This window comes from Physella acuta, unplaced genomic scaffold (assembly GCF_028476545.2).
Source record: "Physella acuta isolate Inbredline_101_S28 unplaced genomic scaffold, ASM2847654v3 ptg000006l, whole genome shotgun sequence".
Taxonomy (NCBI): Eukaryota; Metazoa; Mollusca; class Gastropoda; family Physidae; genus Physella; species Physella acuta.
Genome location: NW_026731526.1, coordinates 23014 through 42607, shown reverse-complemented (window position 1 = coordinate 42607; position 19594 = coordinate 23014). Strand labels below are relative to the sequence as shown.

Here is a 19594-nt window from a genome sequence, read left to right as displayed (position 1 = left end):
ACAAATTCCAAAATTCAGTCACTGGTTCTGGACGACTACACATGAACTTAGAACCGAACCCGAGACTTGAGGGTTAGAATATAGCGCCGGTGTTCGCCACCCCGTTTTGTCACAACCCCCTCTCCCCCACCATACTTTACAAAAGACCCTTTGTCGTGTTATTTATCTATTTTATTACTTTTTATAAGCGCCAGCAATTACTGTTGTTTATTGAAAATGGTCGATGCAATGCTTTTTTTTCTGGAAAAATCGATTACTCCATCAAGTGGTTAGCTTTTGAAAACTCGTGTGTTGCCATCTTTGATCCGCGATCACTGTCACTTTGCCCGAGAAATAATCGAATCCGCCCAACCGTTGAGCATGCGCTGACGACAGTTCATGAACAGGACAGACTGTTGTGACAAGTTCGCGTGCTACCGTACAGAGGTTTCTTTTTTCTGTGGCTCTGTGTCCTTTTAGGAGCGTTTTCGGGTGGATTATTACATTTCGGTGTATACACTTACACATTGAAAGAAAATAAGGGGTATTTTGTTCTTTTCATTTTTTTTTATCTAGATATACAGTAATTTTAAACGTATTTCTACATTAATTAAATAAAACGCTGGTTTCTCTTATATTAAATTTAATTTTAAAAACGCGATGCTGATAGAAGATAATGAAAATTGATTTCCTATCATAATTAAATCTGTCCAGTTGTGTATGCATAAGTGAGGTGTGCTATGGTTTACCTGTAATTTGCGGGGGGGGGGGGGGGGGGGTATTGATTAGAAAATTGATCTTTACAAGTTGTATGTAGAAGAATGTAGACTTCGTTAGTTTTACAGCTGTGTATTGTGCTGTGGGCTTATGGTGTTATCTGTTGACTTTACATTGAAGTTGTTCTTGTATTCATTTTCCGTGTCGTGTACAGGCTATATTAATAAACGCTATGGAGAAAGTACGTCTGTTTGTTTGTAGAAACGGTGTCTTGCTTTTGTTACACAACAAATAATGGTGGCACAGAAAAAGCCACTTAACCCTAACTTTGCCCCCCCCCCCTTCCTTTTTTTAAAAATATACACATACGCCACACATACGTACACTACACAAACTTTTTTCGAGCTTAGGCCTAGCATGTTTTCATAAAATTCTAACTCACCCCCCCCCTTCCTCCTTTCTACTAGATATTTTTTAAAGCCCCCCCCCCCCCCCCCTTCCTACAACAACCATCAATAGACAACAATGAACAATACGACCAGAGAACAGCTCAACGCTTCATGAATGAGAAGCCAGCAGGTGTCTAGACTAATCTTAGGGCGAAAGGTGAACCATGTAAATATAAGGCAATATATTACGTGCGTACAAGTTGTGTACAAATATAAGGTGGTGTATTACGTGCGCATGTGATAACTTGTGTGTAAATATAAAGGCGGTGTATTACGTGCGTATGTGGTAACTTGTGTGTAAATATAAAGGCGGTGTATTTCGTGCGCATATAACTTGTATTAAACAAAATCGACAGTTTACGACTGGCGTACATAAAGTGTACAAAAACATTTGCCCCATCCTACTAGACATTTGCCCCATCCTACTAGACCTTTGCCCCATCCTACTAGACCTTTGCCCCATCCTACTAGACCTTTGCCCCATCCTACTAGACCTTTGCCCCATCCTACTAGACCTTTGCCCCATCCTACTAGACCTTTGCCCCATCCTACTAGACCTTTGCCCCATCCTACTAGACCTTTGCCCCATCCTACTAAACCTTTGCCCCATCCTACTAGACCTTTGCCCCATCCTACTAGACCTTTGCCCCATCCTACTAGACCTTTGCCCCATCCTACTAGACCTTTGCCCCATCCTACTAGACCTTTGCCCCATCCTACTAGACCTTTGCCCCATCCTACTAGACCTTTGCACCATCCTACTAGACCTTTGCCCCATCCTACTAGACCTTTGCCCCATCCTACTAGACCTTTGCCCCATCCTACTAGACCTTTGCCCCATCCTACTAGACCTTTGCCCCATCCTACTAGACCTTTGCCCCATCCTACTAGACCTTTGCCCCATCCTACTAGACCTTTGCCCCATCCTACTAGACCTTTGTAGCACGTGATCAGCTCCACAGTAACGAGTAAAAAAACCAGAGCATTTTTCATGTTTTAAACCGTAAATCGCAAAATGTAGATACTGACTGCGCTTTGTTGTGTATGGTATAATTTATTTGACAGTCAATACAAAAAATCGCATAAAATGTCGAGCTATGACTTATGTCCCTGTACAAACGGGGTGATTTACATGCTATTGTTAGACGTGCGGGTTTTCAAACAGACATTGCTATTGTGGTATTTAAGCGACGAGGGCAGCGAAACACTGAACGACAACTACAGCTACTCGACTAAGACAGGTAACTAAAATATTTGTTGCTCGTTTTATTTGGTCCGAGTGGGTTCGTGGAGAAAATCGCTGTCATTTTACAGACCTCATTTATTAGATTCTGCCAATATAGCAAAGGATTTCATTCAGACATTTTACCCCAGGGGATGGCTAAACACTTTATACTTCCGAAGGGCGAATTTAAGATTTCCGGTGGGTGGGGGGTCGGATTCTGATTTAAGAATATATTTAGAGGATATTTTCTATCAAATGTCCACATTTGTAAAACCAGCGCAACAACCAATCCGCGATAGACTACGAACCGCGAAGTACAGAGGGAACATTGAATCACATAAGGTCGTGAATGTAATAGGTTTGGTTTTGTTGTATGGGGGTAAGGTGTGGTATAGTGCAGTGAAATCCAACATCACCGTGTGAAAGGTGGGGTGAATACGGCTCAACTGGCTTACGTTCCTTGCTTGATCTCAAAGTTTAAATTTTTTTTTTTTTTCAGTTCAAGTTGTAAAAAACGATTTTCCATTAATACGATTATGATTTAGTTTTTAAAAATCACAATTGTTAGTAGGTGTTGTTCTTTTTAATATAGGGGGAGTGGGAGGGAGGGGCTGTTTTATATGCAGTGTTTCTTTCAGACTTTTTTTCTCCTGGGGGGGGGGGAAGTACTTGAAATTTTCGGGGGGGGGGGGACTAGAATTTCCGGGGGTATGAGGGCGGACACTTAAAAGTATATATTTTCTATACAAACTCCATTACGTTCTGGGGGGTGGGGGGTGGGGGTCGGTAGAGGTGGGTAAAATGTCCTGTGTTTTAAAGCATGTGCTCGACCCCATAAGATGGCATTACATGATTCCTCACAGCTGAGCTAAGCCCCATTTCACATCTCGTTTAGCAAGCCCCCAGCCCCTCCGTTGTATCAAGCCCCTATCCCCTTCGTTGTATCAAGCCCCTATCCCCTTCGTTATATCAAGGCTGGTTTGAACTCATTACACGCTACTCGCCAATCTCCTCGATGCTCATAATAGATCGATGACCATCGCAGCTCACAACACTAGGTGGGATATTTCTTCCGGTGTAGGAGTTTGTTCTGCACCCTGATAATCTATCCGCTAGTGTAAAAAAAAAAAAAAAAAAAAAAAAAAAAACATAAAATTCATTTTACTTCAAAATTTCCAAAGAAAAAATTCTTTAAACGTAAAATTGTTTAAACTTAAACTTCTTGTCAATAACAATTCAAGCTGAAAATAGAAAATATAGTTTGAATTGATACGAGAATCAGTTTATCAGGTTTTTATTTTCAATCCACCCGTTGGGTATCCTTCGATATAATGAAATATAAATACTTTATCATTCACTTAATAGTTTGTACTAAATAGTGAAACACATACACACACAGACACACACACACAGACACACACACACATACACACACACACTCACGCACACACACACTCACTCTCACACTCACACTCACGAACACACTCACGCAAGCACACACTCACACGCACACAGTAAAGATTCTGCTTAAAAATTGCCTCACTCATAAGGAGGCCCAATATAATAAAGATAGAGATCTAGATCAAAATCAGATATTAAATAGCCAGATGGATTCATGGGTAATAATTACCATCTGCCGTTCGATTGGAAGATAAAAATAGCATCGGATATATCCAATAAGTGCAATTATAGCCACCGGAGCGGTATTACAAGTAGCCAATCTGGCCACGTTTGTGGCAAATGGTTTATGTCTTGTCTGTGTGGTACGTCCGGTGCTAATGATACTGGCATTAGGCGGGGTGGGGAAGAGGTGGGGTCGGTTTGAAAGCCAGACGTCAGTTTTCACGTGGTCTGGGTTGTCTAGTGGGGACTGACGAGATTTCTAATACAGAAGTCAATTTGGTGAGGGGATTAAAGGGTGGTTATGACCGTTATAGAGCCATGTTGTCATGATTGTTATAAAACCATGGGTGGACTGACCCGCCGGTCTACCTGGGAAAATCCCGATGGTTCCCCGTGAACGATGCTGTAATAGTTTTTTTATTTGCGATTTGGTTTTTATTTTTTTATTACTTTTTCGCGTGAATTCCCATCAACTTGGGGAGGATAATCGGAGTTTGATGGGGAAAAATGCACAATGGATAATTTAATCATGGGTCTGGGCCCCCTTATAAAATTTCCCGGGTCCCTTGTACATGACCAGTCCACTCAGCATGCTTTCATGACTGTTATATAGCCCAACGACAATGACCATTATCTACCCAATTCATTAACCGCACTTATCCAACCATTTTGTAATGGCTGTTATATATCCAAGTTGCCACCACTAAAACTCTCCTGGTATAAAGATTTGGAATTCCTGTACGTTAAGTTTATCAGAAAAATCACCATAACTTCAAGATGATTAGTGTTTAGCTGACCGTAAGCTTCATAGCACTCGACTGTCCGAGGTTCGAAACTAGACTGGTTGCATGAACTTGCAATGTTTTTAAAAATGCTAATAAAATTAGTACAATAACTTTTTAAATAATAACACGATAATAGTTGAACACTGAGTGAGGAACTGAAACATCTCTTCGAAATAAAAATATATAATATATATAGTTTATCTAGAAAATGTATATTAGTATCAGACCTCCCCCCCCCCCAAGTTTCAAGTATCCCCTTCTCCCCAGAAAAAATGTCTGAAAGCAACACTTGAACAGAGTCTATGCAGTGTGCATTGAGTGGTCAGGCACACATCTTCTAGAGCAGTGGTTCCCAACCTTTTTCGAGTGGCGACCCCCTTTTATAAAAAGTAAGTGACCCGCGACCCCCATAGAATTAAAAAGCCGAAATTAGTATGGAAAGTAATAAGCACTATAATAAGATTTGCTAGTAGACTTTCAATATGAACTACTCTTGATAACTGTTTTAATAGCATGAGTAAAATTGCATACTATTCACTAAACCTTCGTGGTTAAGTTTTTAATTTAAAAAAAAATTTTTAACGCCAACCTATGTCATTATAAGTATCTTAATTTTGTTTTTAATCAAAGGATAGTGTTGAAAATATATTCTCGAAAAGTCAATAAATTTTACGTTTGGGTATGAATGGTGAATACTACACCAAAATTGTGTCTGCAGTTTTTCATCTTACTCGGAATCATTCTGCAAATCCAAGAATTCATCTTGTAATTCATCGGGAATGCTGGCAACATCAATGGAAGAAGAGCATGGATAATGCGTTGTAACGTTAACCTATCTATCAGCCAAAGAGAAGGAGAACGTCCCCGGATTCTTTTTTCGGGGTCATATGCAAATACCTTACGGCCTAAGTGGATGAACACTTAACACAACGACCCACTAGGGCTCGAATTTAATGTCTAGGGAAGCTAGTGATACTATTGTAATTAACACTCATCCAATCTACATACGACCTTTTAATCAGCGAACTCAGAAGTGGCAGAACACAAAGTTGAACTAGATAAAATATTTAATGTATAAAATATCAAAACCCAATTTACACAATGTAGGAAAAAACACTATCACAGATTTCTACACTGTCTAAAGAACAGCTACAGTCCACACAACACTGTTGTAGCTTCAGGAATTACTTAGCGACAAGTAATATTAAACTAGAAGACTAAATCACTTAAGAAAGCAAGGCACACACAGGTCTTAAGTACTCTCACGTTCAAATGGTCAGAGTCTATAGCCGGACAATATGGACGGCTGCCTGATCAAGATAAAACTGCCTCGTAGACTGCCAGGTCAAGATAAACTGCATCGTGTTGCGAGTGTGCAGTGCAATTAAAGACTTCTGTGACAGGGGAGGTTATCCTCAACTCATGTCGCCATTGGTTGGGATAATCATCTGATCAGAATCATTCAATCAGATTTTAATGGAAAATTTCTATGTCTCAAACACCTTAATAAGTCAGTGGAAAAACCCCAGGTGTTACACCATCATTCCATATAAGGAATTATACAATGTCAAAATAAAAATGACTCGACCTAAGTAGGTCACAGCGTAAATGCAGATTCCTCTTTTTTTCAGCTCAGAGAAATAGCGATGCAGTTCGTTTTCAAGAGATTCAAAATGCCCAGAAATCGCTTCTTTCAAAATTTTAATTATCTCCCAATCAGATTCATCTACCACACCGCAGAGTTTCTCAAATTAACAATATTTCCAAGATTTATTTTCTTTACCGATTTTGCAGCTTTGATAAAAATGCCCCGAGATTATCATGGAAAGTTGTAATATTCGTTCATTTTCCCTGAATCTTCAGGTTAAGCTTACCTTGATGTTCGAACACATCTGCTAGGTATGATACTCTCTTAAACCACTCTATGTCGTTTTAAGTATACCAAAAAGTCTTGTTTCCTTTGCACTTTCAAGAACAATTTGATTTCAGATTTCAATTCAAAAACACAATTTACAACATTTCGTTTGACAGTCAGCGTACTGTAGTGTAAAAGAGCAGAACTTCGTGATCTATATTAATGTTTTTGCTCAGTTCTTTGAAGGCTCCAGATTTCATATAATTTACGACTTAAACTAGCAATGGACTCTTGATGTCGATTGGTTAGGGTAATGGTTAGGGAGCTAAATCTTTTCTGTTTTCTGAAAGCCCGATTTTGAGCTAAACATAGATGGCGCACCATCCGTACAAACCCCCACAGCCGTTCTAACCCATTTTAATCATCCCGTTTAAAAAAAAATAGTATTTATTTTTTCCATGCTATCTTCACAAAATAGCAACTCTTCTTTGCTATTATCCGCATGAATATAGACACAGACTAGCAACTGCCAACACGAACTCACGTCTGTTGATTTATCAACTTGAAAAGCAAACAATGGTGAAAGCTTAATTTCAATAAAAATGTGTTATTTAACATTAACGTATATGCAGCGTTTGATGAGATTTTCTCCTATTTTTTTTTTTTTGCTTGGCATTTTCTATCGCGATTTCATTTGATGCTTGCACTAATGCTGGTGAAAACTTCCTGTTCGATCAAGTCTCTGGCGTTTGCAACTAGCTTCTTACCGACGAAAGAACTCCATATATTTGTGTGTGTGTTCCGAATGACTCGTCTCAAATGACGTTTTAGTTTTGAAGATTGTATACATGCGTGACTGAGAACAACTTTGTACAATGCGCTTTGTTTCTTCTCTATTACATTTCCAGTGATGTTAATAAAGCCGAATTTCAAAAATTTTTCTAAATATTTATGTTTTGTTTCAAACTACTAAGGTTTAGTATACCAGTTGGCGACCCCCCAAAAAGACCTTCACGACCCCCAGGGGGGTCGCGACCCCCAGGTTTGGAACCCGTGTTCTAGAGAGACGTTGTTAAGTAGCCAAAAATCTCCTGGGTATGTTTACACCCAACAATTTAATATCGCGGTATTTTTGAAGTCTCAACTCTTTTTTAAACTCCTCACAGGAGTGTCTCCCCCTGCCAATACTCACGTGCTCCACAGACTGCCCGGGGGTGGGGCAAGTTCTGATTGAGCAGGAGAAATGAAATACAGCTCCAGATCTCGCCTTTAACATCCAACATGCCCTCGGGAAATGCTCGTCATATTATATCGCAGATGTTTAAATATCTTTATTAACCCTTTACAGCCCAATGCGACATAAAGCGCGAGTTTTTATTCTCATGAATTATTTTTTTGTCTGGAAAGAAAACTGATATTTTATGCAACACAATTTACAATTTTTACTCCCCAATAGAATTTTTTTGAATATTAAAATGAACTGGTAGTCATTTTTTTTTCAGGTTTTTATAATCTTAAATGAAGTTTTTATAATCTTAAATGAAGTTTTTATATACTTATACCCGTTTTTTATGTTCATATTAAAAATGATTTTCAGACAAGTTTACTGTCGCATACACACGTGGCTTTGTCAACTTCCGGTGTAAAGACCTCGTTTTGAAGTAGTCTGTTTCATCTTGCCAGACACCGCTTATCATTAAAATGTATCAGTTCACTTATCAAACACTATCGATTACCGAAACCACTCAATCAAATACCAACTAAAACCACGCCCCGATCAAACCGAAAGTTCGATTCAGTTTTTATAGTTGCTACACCGCGTCATCGAGGCTATTGTTTCCTCCGTAACCATGGCAACCCATGTTTAATGTACGAGTATAGCGACGCATGCTACATCGGCATCACAGATTTTTTTCAAGTAACGCTACCTAGTCGAGTTTTTGAAGTGTCCTGTCTGCGCATGTCCCCAGCTGTGCACGTGTAGGTCAACACATCCGATGATTTAAATCAATACTTTCTCCACGTTTTTTCCCCCATCAATACATCATATGAAACACGTCGGCTTTGTTATTTACTCTCAGGTCTCATAAGTAAGAAACAAGTTACTTCTTGCCTGTGGATATATATATATATATATATATATATATATATATATATATATATATATATATATATATATATATATATATATATATATATATATGTTTTTAGCATATTTTCTACATAAATGATAGAATGATAGAACTATTTCTTCCGGTGGAGGAGAGAATTGCGCTCGAGGGAGTGGGGAGGGGGGGGGGGCATTCCCCCCCTCCCCTGAAGAGATCTTGAAAGAAACTCAGTTTGTGTTTATTGAAACTTGTTTGAATAATGTAACATTTGACTACAATTTTCTAATTTCATTATGTGTGGCAGTGGTCTCTGGTTGTCAACAAAATGGTTTTCTCTCCCAAACCACCTACCCTACAAAACGTACCAATAGCTTTTATACAATGTCCGGGTACATTTTATTTAGCAAATAAAAAAAAAAAGATTCACCTTCAAGTCATTTAACCGCCTTTAAAGTATCTGCCTGGATAAAGGTCGACAACTCTTACATGAATGTGACGGTGATCGGAAAACTGCGCTACGGAAAACTGCGCTTTCATAAGTGCGCAAGGGCATTTTTATTTTCTTAAAATTAGCATTTATAGACATTAATTGCATGTACACTGTAGCATTGTAAAACATGTTTCCACGAAATATGACAACATTAAAGTGTATTAGTACAATTAGCTTTTATTTGCGCATTTTTCTATTTGCGCAATTTTTCGTTGCGCAGTTTTTAGATTACACATTTCTCTTGGAACAGTATGTAACGTAGGCCAAATAGTATCGTTATGGTCTAATATCCGAAAGTCTAAAACAGTGCTGAAAGTGTATGATGTGAAATACTTAATAATTATCGAAGGCGTGTTTAAGACTTCAGATTAGTTGTATAGTTGCGGTATAATGATAACACTGGTTTTATTATATAGAAACTTGTTTGTTATATGTAAAAAAAACCTGATGGTAGTTGTTGAAAAAACACATAACCTCAACTATTAAAATGTTAAATAACAAAATCTTAATGTAATCACTGAACTGAAGAAAGAATACTTTGTCAACAGCCTCAAGAAAACATCTTTCTTAAATCTGTATTTGCTTATGGGTAACATAACAAAGTAGTATTAAGGAAGTTTACTTCAAAAGATTTATTAACTTATTTCACGTTTTACACATTTCACTAGCCACACAACATATTTTCTATTCACCGAAAGTTCGATAACTCACCAGGAAAATAATTAAGCTTCATAAAATTTAAAATATTCTCTTGCTTGAGTTAAAAGATCAAGTTTCTATGCCCAGGCACAATACGGCAATTAGCTAATGCCTTTTTATTCGGCTAAAAATAATTGCAACGATTAATTAATGAGGAGGCTCCAGGGATGTTGGAAAGGTTTCCGTATAGCCTCTGGAGCTAGCGGGAGCGTTATCGATTGCCCGGAGTGTAGGAATGTTTCATCTGCCCGGAGTGTAGGAATATTTCATCTGCCCGGAGTGTAGGAATGTTTCATCTGCCCGGAGTGTAGGAATATTTCATCTGCCCGGAGTGTAGGAATATTTCATCTGCCCGGAGTGTAGGAATATTTCATCTGCCCGGAGTGTAGGAATATTTCATCTGCCCGGAGTGTAGAAATATTTCATCTGCCCGGAGTGTAGAAATATTTCATCTGCCCGGAGTGTAGAAATATTTCCTCTGCCCGATGTAAGATGGCACAAATTATAATATGTGGTGGACATCTTTCTACATGGGGAAAATTGACATTTGCTTTGCATGGGGGAAATTTAGGCCCTATTTTTGATGCACATAGATGAATCGACATTTCTTGCACATTGGGAAATGGGCATTTGGTGAAAATAGGTAAAACGGACATTTACCTCACACGAGATAAATGAACATTGGTTTCAAATCAAGCAAGAGCTATACATTCAGCGACGAACATAAAATAATAGGCAGTAACAACGCTGTGTTTGTGTGGGTACTTTTAAATCTTTGTATGACATCAAACAAAATCACGCATGCGCACATGAGAGTGAATGAAAGAACCTTAACTCTCAGTACTGACATAAAGCCTTCTGTGAACGACGTTGGGACGTCTTGTGACGTTTATCTGCTCTAGCTTAGTGACGTCAGGCTATTTTTTTATGTTCAAGGTTTTGTCAACAAGGCACATCATGTTTCACACGGCACACAATCAATTTTTTTTTTACTTGGCATAAAATTTGATTTCTACCAGACAGCCCAAAATCTGATCGCACATGAGAGCCCAAAATCAAATTTCTTGCACAAAATCAGATTTCTCCAAGACAGCCCAAAATCAAATTTCTCTCTCACAGTTCAAAATCTATTTATATAGAAAATATATACTTTTAACAGTGTCTGCCCCGCCAACCCCCCCCCCCCCCCCGAAAATTTCAAGTGCCCCCCCCCCCTCCCGGAGAAAAAAAGTCTGGAAGAAACACTGACCCCAACACCCCCCCCCACACCAAACGACCCACCCTGCTGTGTAGCAGGCGTATAGATATGGACTAAACCACGGTCTCAGAACCTTGAGTGAGCACATACCATGTTACGAAATTCTGTCAGATTTTTTAAGCTGTCACGCGATTTTAAAAATTTTTAATTTCAAAGCTGCTGCATGGGGGAAAGTAAGCCCAGGGACGGATTATTTAAACACGAAATGCTTAGCTAATCCCAGCTTTCTGACCAGAAATATCTTTAATCCCTCAGATAAGATTAAACTATGCATTGGACGATTGATTTCAAAATATCACACAAGTCATCGCTCCCATTCTGTGATGATTCATGATTTTCTCTGTAACAATGTTTTATTTTCCACTTTCTAACTTGGCCGCAGGTTGTGTCTAAGACTGGCCAGGAGTTTGCCAGATAGGATGTGAAAAACTTGCGTCTGTAATTCAAATGAAACCTGTTGCATGGGTGGATGTGTGACCAAATCTTCCTTCACCGTCAATAAGGCTCACGATATTAAATTTCCAAGGTAAAGTTTATTTTTATTATTAGACAGAATAGCCATACCAATATAGGCAACTTCTTCTTTCCATGTGCTTGTAACAACGCTCTGCCATTGGGTCATCTATAAATGGTTGGAAGGAGGGGGGTCTGGTATCAAAAGTTTGCGTTTAATTCCCGCTAAACTTAAGTGTCAATATAGGTTTCGTCATTTATGCCTTGCTTTGATAAGTTAAGGTTGTTATTTTTTTTTAAAAGAAAAATTCCAAAAAACCTGCTCAATGACTTACTAGCTGCCCTATCCTGCCTTGATCTAAGTATATCTTTAAGTTTAAATGCAAGGGTTGACTGGATGTGCCTGGGAAATTTTTAAGGGTCCCCCATCGCCAGGGTGAAATTTTCACTGTGCATTTTTCCACCACTAAAGCCTGAATTTTACACCTAGATATTAAGGAATAGAAATGGTAAAATTATAAATACAAATTATTTTTTTTTCAAATGAAAACATTAATAAGACTATTACAGCAACTTTCCTGAGGGGCCTCAGAGATTTTGCCCGGTATACCGGCGGGCCAGTTCACCCCTGGTTAAATGTAAGGTTAGGGTTAGATAAAAGAATACCCTAACGTCAGTTCAGAGGCGTAGCGACGGGGGGGGGGGGTACATATGTCCCAAGAGGGCCGACCCTAAGGGCGCCAAAATAAGCTCATTTTAGCTGCTATTTTGAATTATAAATATAAAAAAAAATATATGGGGGGGGGGGTGCCAAATTGAAAGTTTGTCCCCGGGCGCCGGGAGTGGTCGCTACACCTCTGTGTCAGTTTGATATTGTGATGTACCCTGTTGTGTTGGTGCCAGGATCCAGCCCTTCCTGTTCAGTAAAGGCGATGCCGAACAAGCCCTGATCGACGCCGACGAGGGCGACTATCTGTTGTACGTGGATCATGAAAGCGGGAAACTCGTCCTATCAGTGAGGTAAGATTTAGAACTCTTCTATGTGGAGAGGTGACATTGTTAATGTGTTGATAGAAAGGGCAGACAGAAGGGAAGTAATGGCCCAAATCAGGGGAGATTAGTGTACAGAGTTGCAAAATCTACAAAATGGAGTCTAGAAGAATCGGATGTTGCCCAGAAGTCTATTAGAGAGACGAAGCTTCCGTGTTATTTCCCCCTCCCCATCCTATAGATTCTTAGAAAATGAGGCAAACAAATGTAGGCGGGGTTGCTTCAAAAATGTTTTGTCCACAATCGTAAAAATACTTGATACAAGGAATTTAACAATAAATACAAGAGCGACACTTATTTTAAGCGTTATTAAACAAAAGTTGCTGGCATTAAATTGTTAAAACAAATGTAGCTCCAATGTCAGTGCGGCAATGCTAAATTTTATTTCAAGATTTTTAAAAATTTTCAGAAGCAAATTTCTCCTGAAACGTTAGAAGTAAGCCTACTCTTTTCATCTAATTTAAAAATCTAAATCATCCCTTAACCCTTGTTTTGGGTCATTGCGACACCCAGGGCCGGCGCTACATATAAGGCGAACAAGGCGGTTGCTAGGGCGCCATCCCAAAGGGGCGCAAAATGTTTAATCACTATTATCATAAAGTACCTAGTAATTAATAACTTTTATAAAGGAGTAGCGATCTATTTCGGCACCCAGGACGAACTATCAATTTTACATCCACCTCACCCCAAAATTAGTCTATATAGGCGTATATTTATTCCCGATGGTGAAATTGCAACCCCACATCCTTAATTTGGAAAGGTCGGAGCGCTTTTTACCAGTCACTTTGCCTTTTTAATTTGGTGTCACATATTGATGTTCGAACCCTCGGGCAGATGAGGCTCGTTAGCTGGGGACAGCCACTCTTCTAGGAGAGACAACTCCAAAATTAAACAACTGCTGCCTTGTAGTTTGTTCTTGGTTGGACAAAGGCTATGGAAGCAAATCCAAAAAAGAAAAGCAGGCTGAAATCGGAGTCAATGGCCTCAATGGCGCATAACCAGTTGACACGTAACGCTTAATTGTGTTGGAGGCGTGGTCGAGTCGGCAAAAAGCTCATGGTTGATAAATTCGAACAAAGTCTCAAGTTCAAACCCACTGGCAGATAAATCTCGATCCCCTTCAACACTAATAATTAAGAACGAAGAAGAAGAAGAAAGACATATTGATGTAGAAAACGATTAAATAAGTTCGTTATTTAAGTTTCGAACATTTCAAGCGGTTATCTAATTTTAATAAGGCGTGTAAGTCTCGTTTTCTCTGACTTTGAATTAGAAATTTGTCCTGGTGTATAGATTTTTGTAATGACGGGGTGTTCAAAGTATTGTACTTGTTAGGTAAGTTTTGATGAATTGTTTAGATTTGGGAGTGACGGCGGAAGGCTGTTGCTGATATGTTCAGCAGGTATAAAGTATCGAAGTGTTAAAGTGTCTTAATTTTTATCTGCCTGTTTTGTAGTTGATCTAGTGGAATCTGATTGGTAATAGAGAAATGAGAATGCAGGTGATGAAGTATCGTAGTTTTGGAGTTCGGGAGTATTGATTATTGTGGTATTAAGGTATGGAATTGTATTGACTGTTAAAATGTAGTAGTAGGTCCAGTGAAATTGTTGTTGATTGGGAGTATCGTTTGTAGACCTTAGTGAAATTAAACGAATTGGTGTCGTAGTTCTGGAGCATCGATTCTACTTATGTTTAGGTATCGAAGTTTGAAATGTGTTGTGAATGTAGTAGAGTATATCGAGTAGTCGAGTTTATCGTAAGTTAGATGATTTTAATTCAGTACGTAACGCACTACAAATAAAGGTAGGCGTTCGCTAGTTGAAAAATCCTTAGTTTTTTAGGAATCTATATTACGACTCTTAAAGTATTAATATATAATATTAAATAGGATGGAATGTATAACTAACCGTAGACTTTTTCAAATGATGATTTTTTTTTTAAAATTAATCAGTAATTCTAACAATGTCTAAAATAATTATCCGTGTTTGATTATTTGAAAGGCGTCCCTTTATTTAGGCGATCCAAAAATTTTCAATATTTTTTATGGAAACAAAACTCTAAAAGAATGTCATCGAAATTGAATAGAAGTATGTTATAATAAAGCTACAATTTTTAGACTTTCAAACAAAACCTACAGTTAAGTATTCAATAGGTAACATGTATTGTTTTTACATGGATACATAGCTAATATAAAAGAATTGTTACAATTATTACGTAAGGAAATTTAGAGCGTTTTATTGTTTTTCAAGCATGTTTTAGTTATACATGGTTAATTTAGCTATTCTTGTGTAAGTTATTTCCCTTGAAAAAAAAATTGGTGTTTGGATTTTCAAATGGGAGATAATTCATTGCTTAACTTTAGGTTCATTTTAAATTCCTGCACCTTAGGTTGACCGCTTATATACAGTGGCGTAGCGGGGGGGGGGGGCGGACCGCACCGGGCGACACCATTTAGGGGGGTGACACCAAAGAGAAAAATAGCAAAATATATAGAGAAAAATGATAATTCCACTTAATTAAGAGATTAATTAATTCGAGTGTTAAACAGTCTTTTAAGAGCAAATTTGACAAATCCCGACAAGGGTGGAAGTTTGAGGGGAGGGGTGCAAATCTAAAATTGAAAGTTTGTCCTCTGATTAAATGGCGCACCGGGTGACACCCGACCTCGCTACGCCACTGCTTACATATAAATACAACTTTAAGTTATTCTTTGCTATTGTAAAAATTATATAGAGCTTAAGTTCTAAACAAAATAGTTTGGTAGGTTTTTTTTTAGCATTATCAAGTTGAAATACAAATACATCAGTAGCCTTTATAGATTGCAATACAAAGCAGATTCGTGCACTTAGCAACAGTTTCAATAAAATGTTATTACTAATATTACGCTTGCAAATTTGAATTGAAGGAATTAGTACAAACTTTTGCGTCGAAGGAGGCAAGTAAAATTTGATTTTGATGTCACTTTTAAATAATTGTTTTCATATACATATGTTTTAGTAATTAATTTGTGTGAAAAGGGGGCGTTTTAATAAGTTTTGCCTAGGGCGCTAAATAACCTTGCACCGGCACTGGGGACGCCACTTTTTCATCATAGCATAATCATAAAACAATTACTAGATTCAAAATCTATATCCATTGACCTATTGCCATAAGACAACAACTATATTCAGTAGCTATTAAAACAAAATGCGCACCCTTATGGAACAAATCATTTGAATTAAGCCAAGCTGATCACTAACCCCGCGCTGATTGTGTTTCAGAATGAAAAGCTACATACGTCACTACCGTATCTCAGAGCTAAACGGGCTCTATTACTTAGAGGGACAACCTTATGCCTACATAGACTCGATTATTTTATACCACAGGAAGTACAAGCTGAACGGTGCCAAGTTAAATAAACAAGTAAGTTGCGCACTGATGCTTTTGGGTTCAAATGGCAGGTAGATAAATCTGACTTGGAAGTTTGGCCTCATCCCCCCCCCCCCCACACGCCAATATATGTATTGAGGCCTTACCCCCTCACCCGCCCCCCCCCCCCACTATGAACAAAGGATTTTTTTACCACTCCCCCCCCCCCCCCCCCCCAATCCATCTATCTATCTATCCATCCATCATCACACATAGTCACAAATCGTTACCATTCCATCTGCTCCCATTTCATTTAAACTGTTATTTTTTTAAAAGATATCGCGATTTCTCTCTAGAATAATTTGCTGAGCTTGGTCAACATGGAATATGTTGATGAATTTATACTGCTCTTTACTAAATTACTTTTTATTTTTAAAATGCCAAATAACGGCTAACATTCAGTTGTAATGTAACATAATGCAAACGTGTGACGTCACATAACGCCAGTGCTCACAAAAATTGAAGAAAAACAAAATAGAAAACTAAAATAAATAGAATATATACTTTAATCAGTGTCCACCGTCCGCCCCCCCCCCCCCCCCATTTCCGGAAACTGGTACACTGGTACCTAGTAAAAGCCCATGCTAATATAAACAAAATGTTCGCATATAAATGATCAGTTATCTTAAACTTTATACAATGAAGATCACAAGTCACAACACTCCTGTAAACAGTGAGTCATTCAACCAAATTTATCCCTAGGCTTGATATTGATTTTATAGATTTGATTAACAGCTGTTGGATCCTATTTATAGGATTAGAAATTTTTCGCCAACAAACATTTTGCTCGCACATTTAAACAGAAATATTTGAACTTCTATAAAATAGCTGCTAAAAGAGAAATCGGATCTAAATAAATTAATTTTAATCAGAGTAAGCATGTCAGGGATAATGATCACATTAAATTTCCAATCCAGCTTTTATTAGTTTAAGGGAGATAATGAAAACAAATTTACTCCTTTTGGTCTGCAGTTTTTTTTTATAACCCTTAAAAATCAATGGAGATTATTAATAACAGTCCTTTTATTCATCTTGATGGCTCATTGAACTTACTATGACATTGTGAAAGGCTTTAATATTTTTAAAATTGCATTATCATTAATGAAAACTAATAATTTTCTGCGGCTTAGTTTAAAAGAAAATAGAAAACATCAATCATACATCATTGTGAATAAAATACCATCGTCTTCATGTCGCTTTGAAGAAAACATTTTACTTTTACCTAGTCTATATAGATCTATATATCTACATAGAACAGGGGTCGGCAACCTGCGGCTCGTGAGCCGCATGCGGCTCTTTTGATATCAAGATGCGGCTCTCCAGCTCCTTGATCAAATACTAGATCTAATAATCTTAATAAAAAAATCAAATATTTGAAATAAAAAATGTTAGTGGCTCTTTAAAACCAGGGAAATTTTGAAAATTATAACTTTTGGCTCTTCCGCTTTAAAAGGTTGCCGACCCCTGACATAGAATGTCTCTTTCTTTCTCTCTCTGTCTCTCTCTTTCTCATATGTATGTGTATATATTATATAATATATATATATATATATATATATATATATATATATATATATATATATATATATTTAAACATCATTGCACTTTAGTTTAGTTTTGAAATTATTTTTGCAATATTTGTTGCTATAGCGTAACTTTTACCCTGGGCAGTATACAAATACTTACAGGGTATGCTGCCACAAATGTTGTGAAACAATAAAACACGATGTGATAAACTGTTGACACTTCTCCCCACCTTTATAAGCCTATGTTTTCTTCTCTTTCAGGCTCATTTGAGTGCCAGAGTGGTGCAGAACTTTGCGCACCGTGTGGCGCGGTCTAATGGGAATCTCCAGAGCTACACTAACAAGAACAACCACATGGAATCCTCCCCATCCAGCATGTATCTGTCTGTCAATCCTAGTGCCAGGCATTCACATTCACGCACCAGTTCCAACGCTTCATTAATTACATCTTCTTCAGATTCTACTTGCAAAAAAAAACTTTTGTAAGGTGGATCTGAATACTTAATGTATATTTAGTTTTTTTTTATTCATTTAAGTGCAAGGTACTTTACTAGCTGTTTGTAAATACTTTTTCCTTATTAGATCTAATTGGTTGATTTATTATATTAGTTTATAGTTTTCTTTCTTTTATTCATCTAAGGATTAAAGTTTTAATTACATGTCTCTAGCTATACCAATTCTGTTGCAATTTTTTCAAGACAGCTATATTTATTTTGTTAATTAACTCATACATTTTGCTTAGAATAACTGTTCTTAATTGTGTTTCAAAAGTTAAGTTATATGTAAATAACATATGCTATGATTGAATCCTTTTTACAATATTTCTACCTACTTAAATGTTTACTATTGTAAAAAAAAACAATTTGCAAACTTTTTCTTTATGACAAATTTATGCAGAAATTGATAACTACTTTTTTGAAAAAAGATTTACGGTGACAAATAATCCACAACTGTTTATTAAACACTAATAACCTACTCCCAATTGCTCTAGATTTATCCTTTATGATAAAACTTGTACTGTAGTGTTCACAAAAAAAATTGACAGTGTTCATTTGCTCATCATGCTAGAATTCTTGTGATAAAACTGCTGGCTGGCCAGATTTGTGTACACTTGTACAAAAGTGAACTTTGTGTGATACATATCTATATAAATTAGACATATTTTTCTAGTCTATTTTGAGATTATTTATTATTGGAAAAATGTAAATTGATCTGAGTGAACAAGTTGTATTTTAATATTTTTTCTCATCTAGCTGCTGTGACACGGATCACCATCAGCTAAAATTAGTAATTAATTAATTTTTTTTGCTAATTTGTTGTTCATCACATTCCATGCATATTTTATGCAACAAAAGTTATTTAAAATTGCCTTTGAGAAAAGAATTAAAGATTTTTAAAATGTTTGCAGACCAAAACTTTTTCATTTTGCTAATTATAAAATACCTTTAGGTTTTAAATTTTAAATGTCATGAAATTAAGAAAATACCTTTTGCATTTCATCATTCTATATCCACAAAATTTAATTTTTGTCAGCTTTTTTTTTTTCATTTAATAAATTTTTAAAGTCGATTAAAAGTGCAATTGTTGTAATAAAAATAAAATTTAATTTATAATTTTTGATAGATTGCATAAACTAAGTAGCAAGTATATATTTTTTGTTTCATTAATTGAATTATTAGTTGATAACCCATTATTATATTAAATTGATGTTTAATTTTGTCTTCAGAATTAAAGTTTTAAAAAATCAGTGTTGATTTGCTCAAATTATTTCCGTGTTTTCTACCGGTGGTTTTCTTTAAACATTTTAACAGTTTTGTTACTTCTAAGAGTAATTAGCTAATACTAATTGTAATTTAACTTCATACAAGACCAGTATTAAAATATTGTTTTTAAAAATATGTATTTGTTTCTCTGGCAGTTCTAATTAAATTTTTTATGCAATGAGCATTTTACTAAATTCCAGAAA

At 36.9% G+C, this 19594-nt stretch overlaps 1 protein-coding gene across 2 annotated transcripts; it reads left to right on the top strand.

The window, feature by feature from the left end:
- Nucleotides 1-368: 368 nt before the first annotated feature.
- LOC131937876 (uncharacterized) lies at nt 369-19374 on the top strand. Of its 2 annotated transcripts, none has more exons than XM_059295611.1 (5): nt 369-523; nt 11574-11717; nt 12548-12664; nt 15955-16096; nt 17890-19374. In XM_059295611.1, exons 2-5 carry the CDS (start codon nt 11653-11655, stop codon nt 18112-18114), a joined length of 549 nt encoding a protein of 182 aa, XP_059151594.1. In that variant the 5' UTR covers nt 369-523; nt 11574-11652; the 3' UTR covers nt 18115-19374. The 2 variants fall into 2 exon arrangements, with proteins under 2 accessions (XP_059151594.1, XP_059151690.1); XM_059295707.1 differs by lacking the exon at nt 369-523 and adding an exon at nt 8672-8723.
- The last annotated feature ends 220 nt before the right edge of the window (nt 19375-19594 follow it).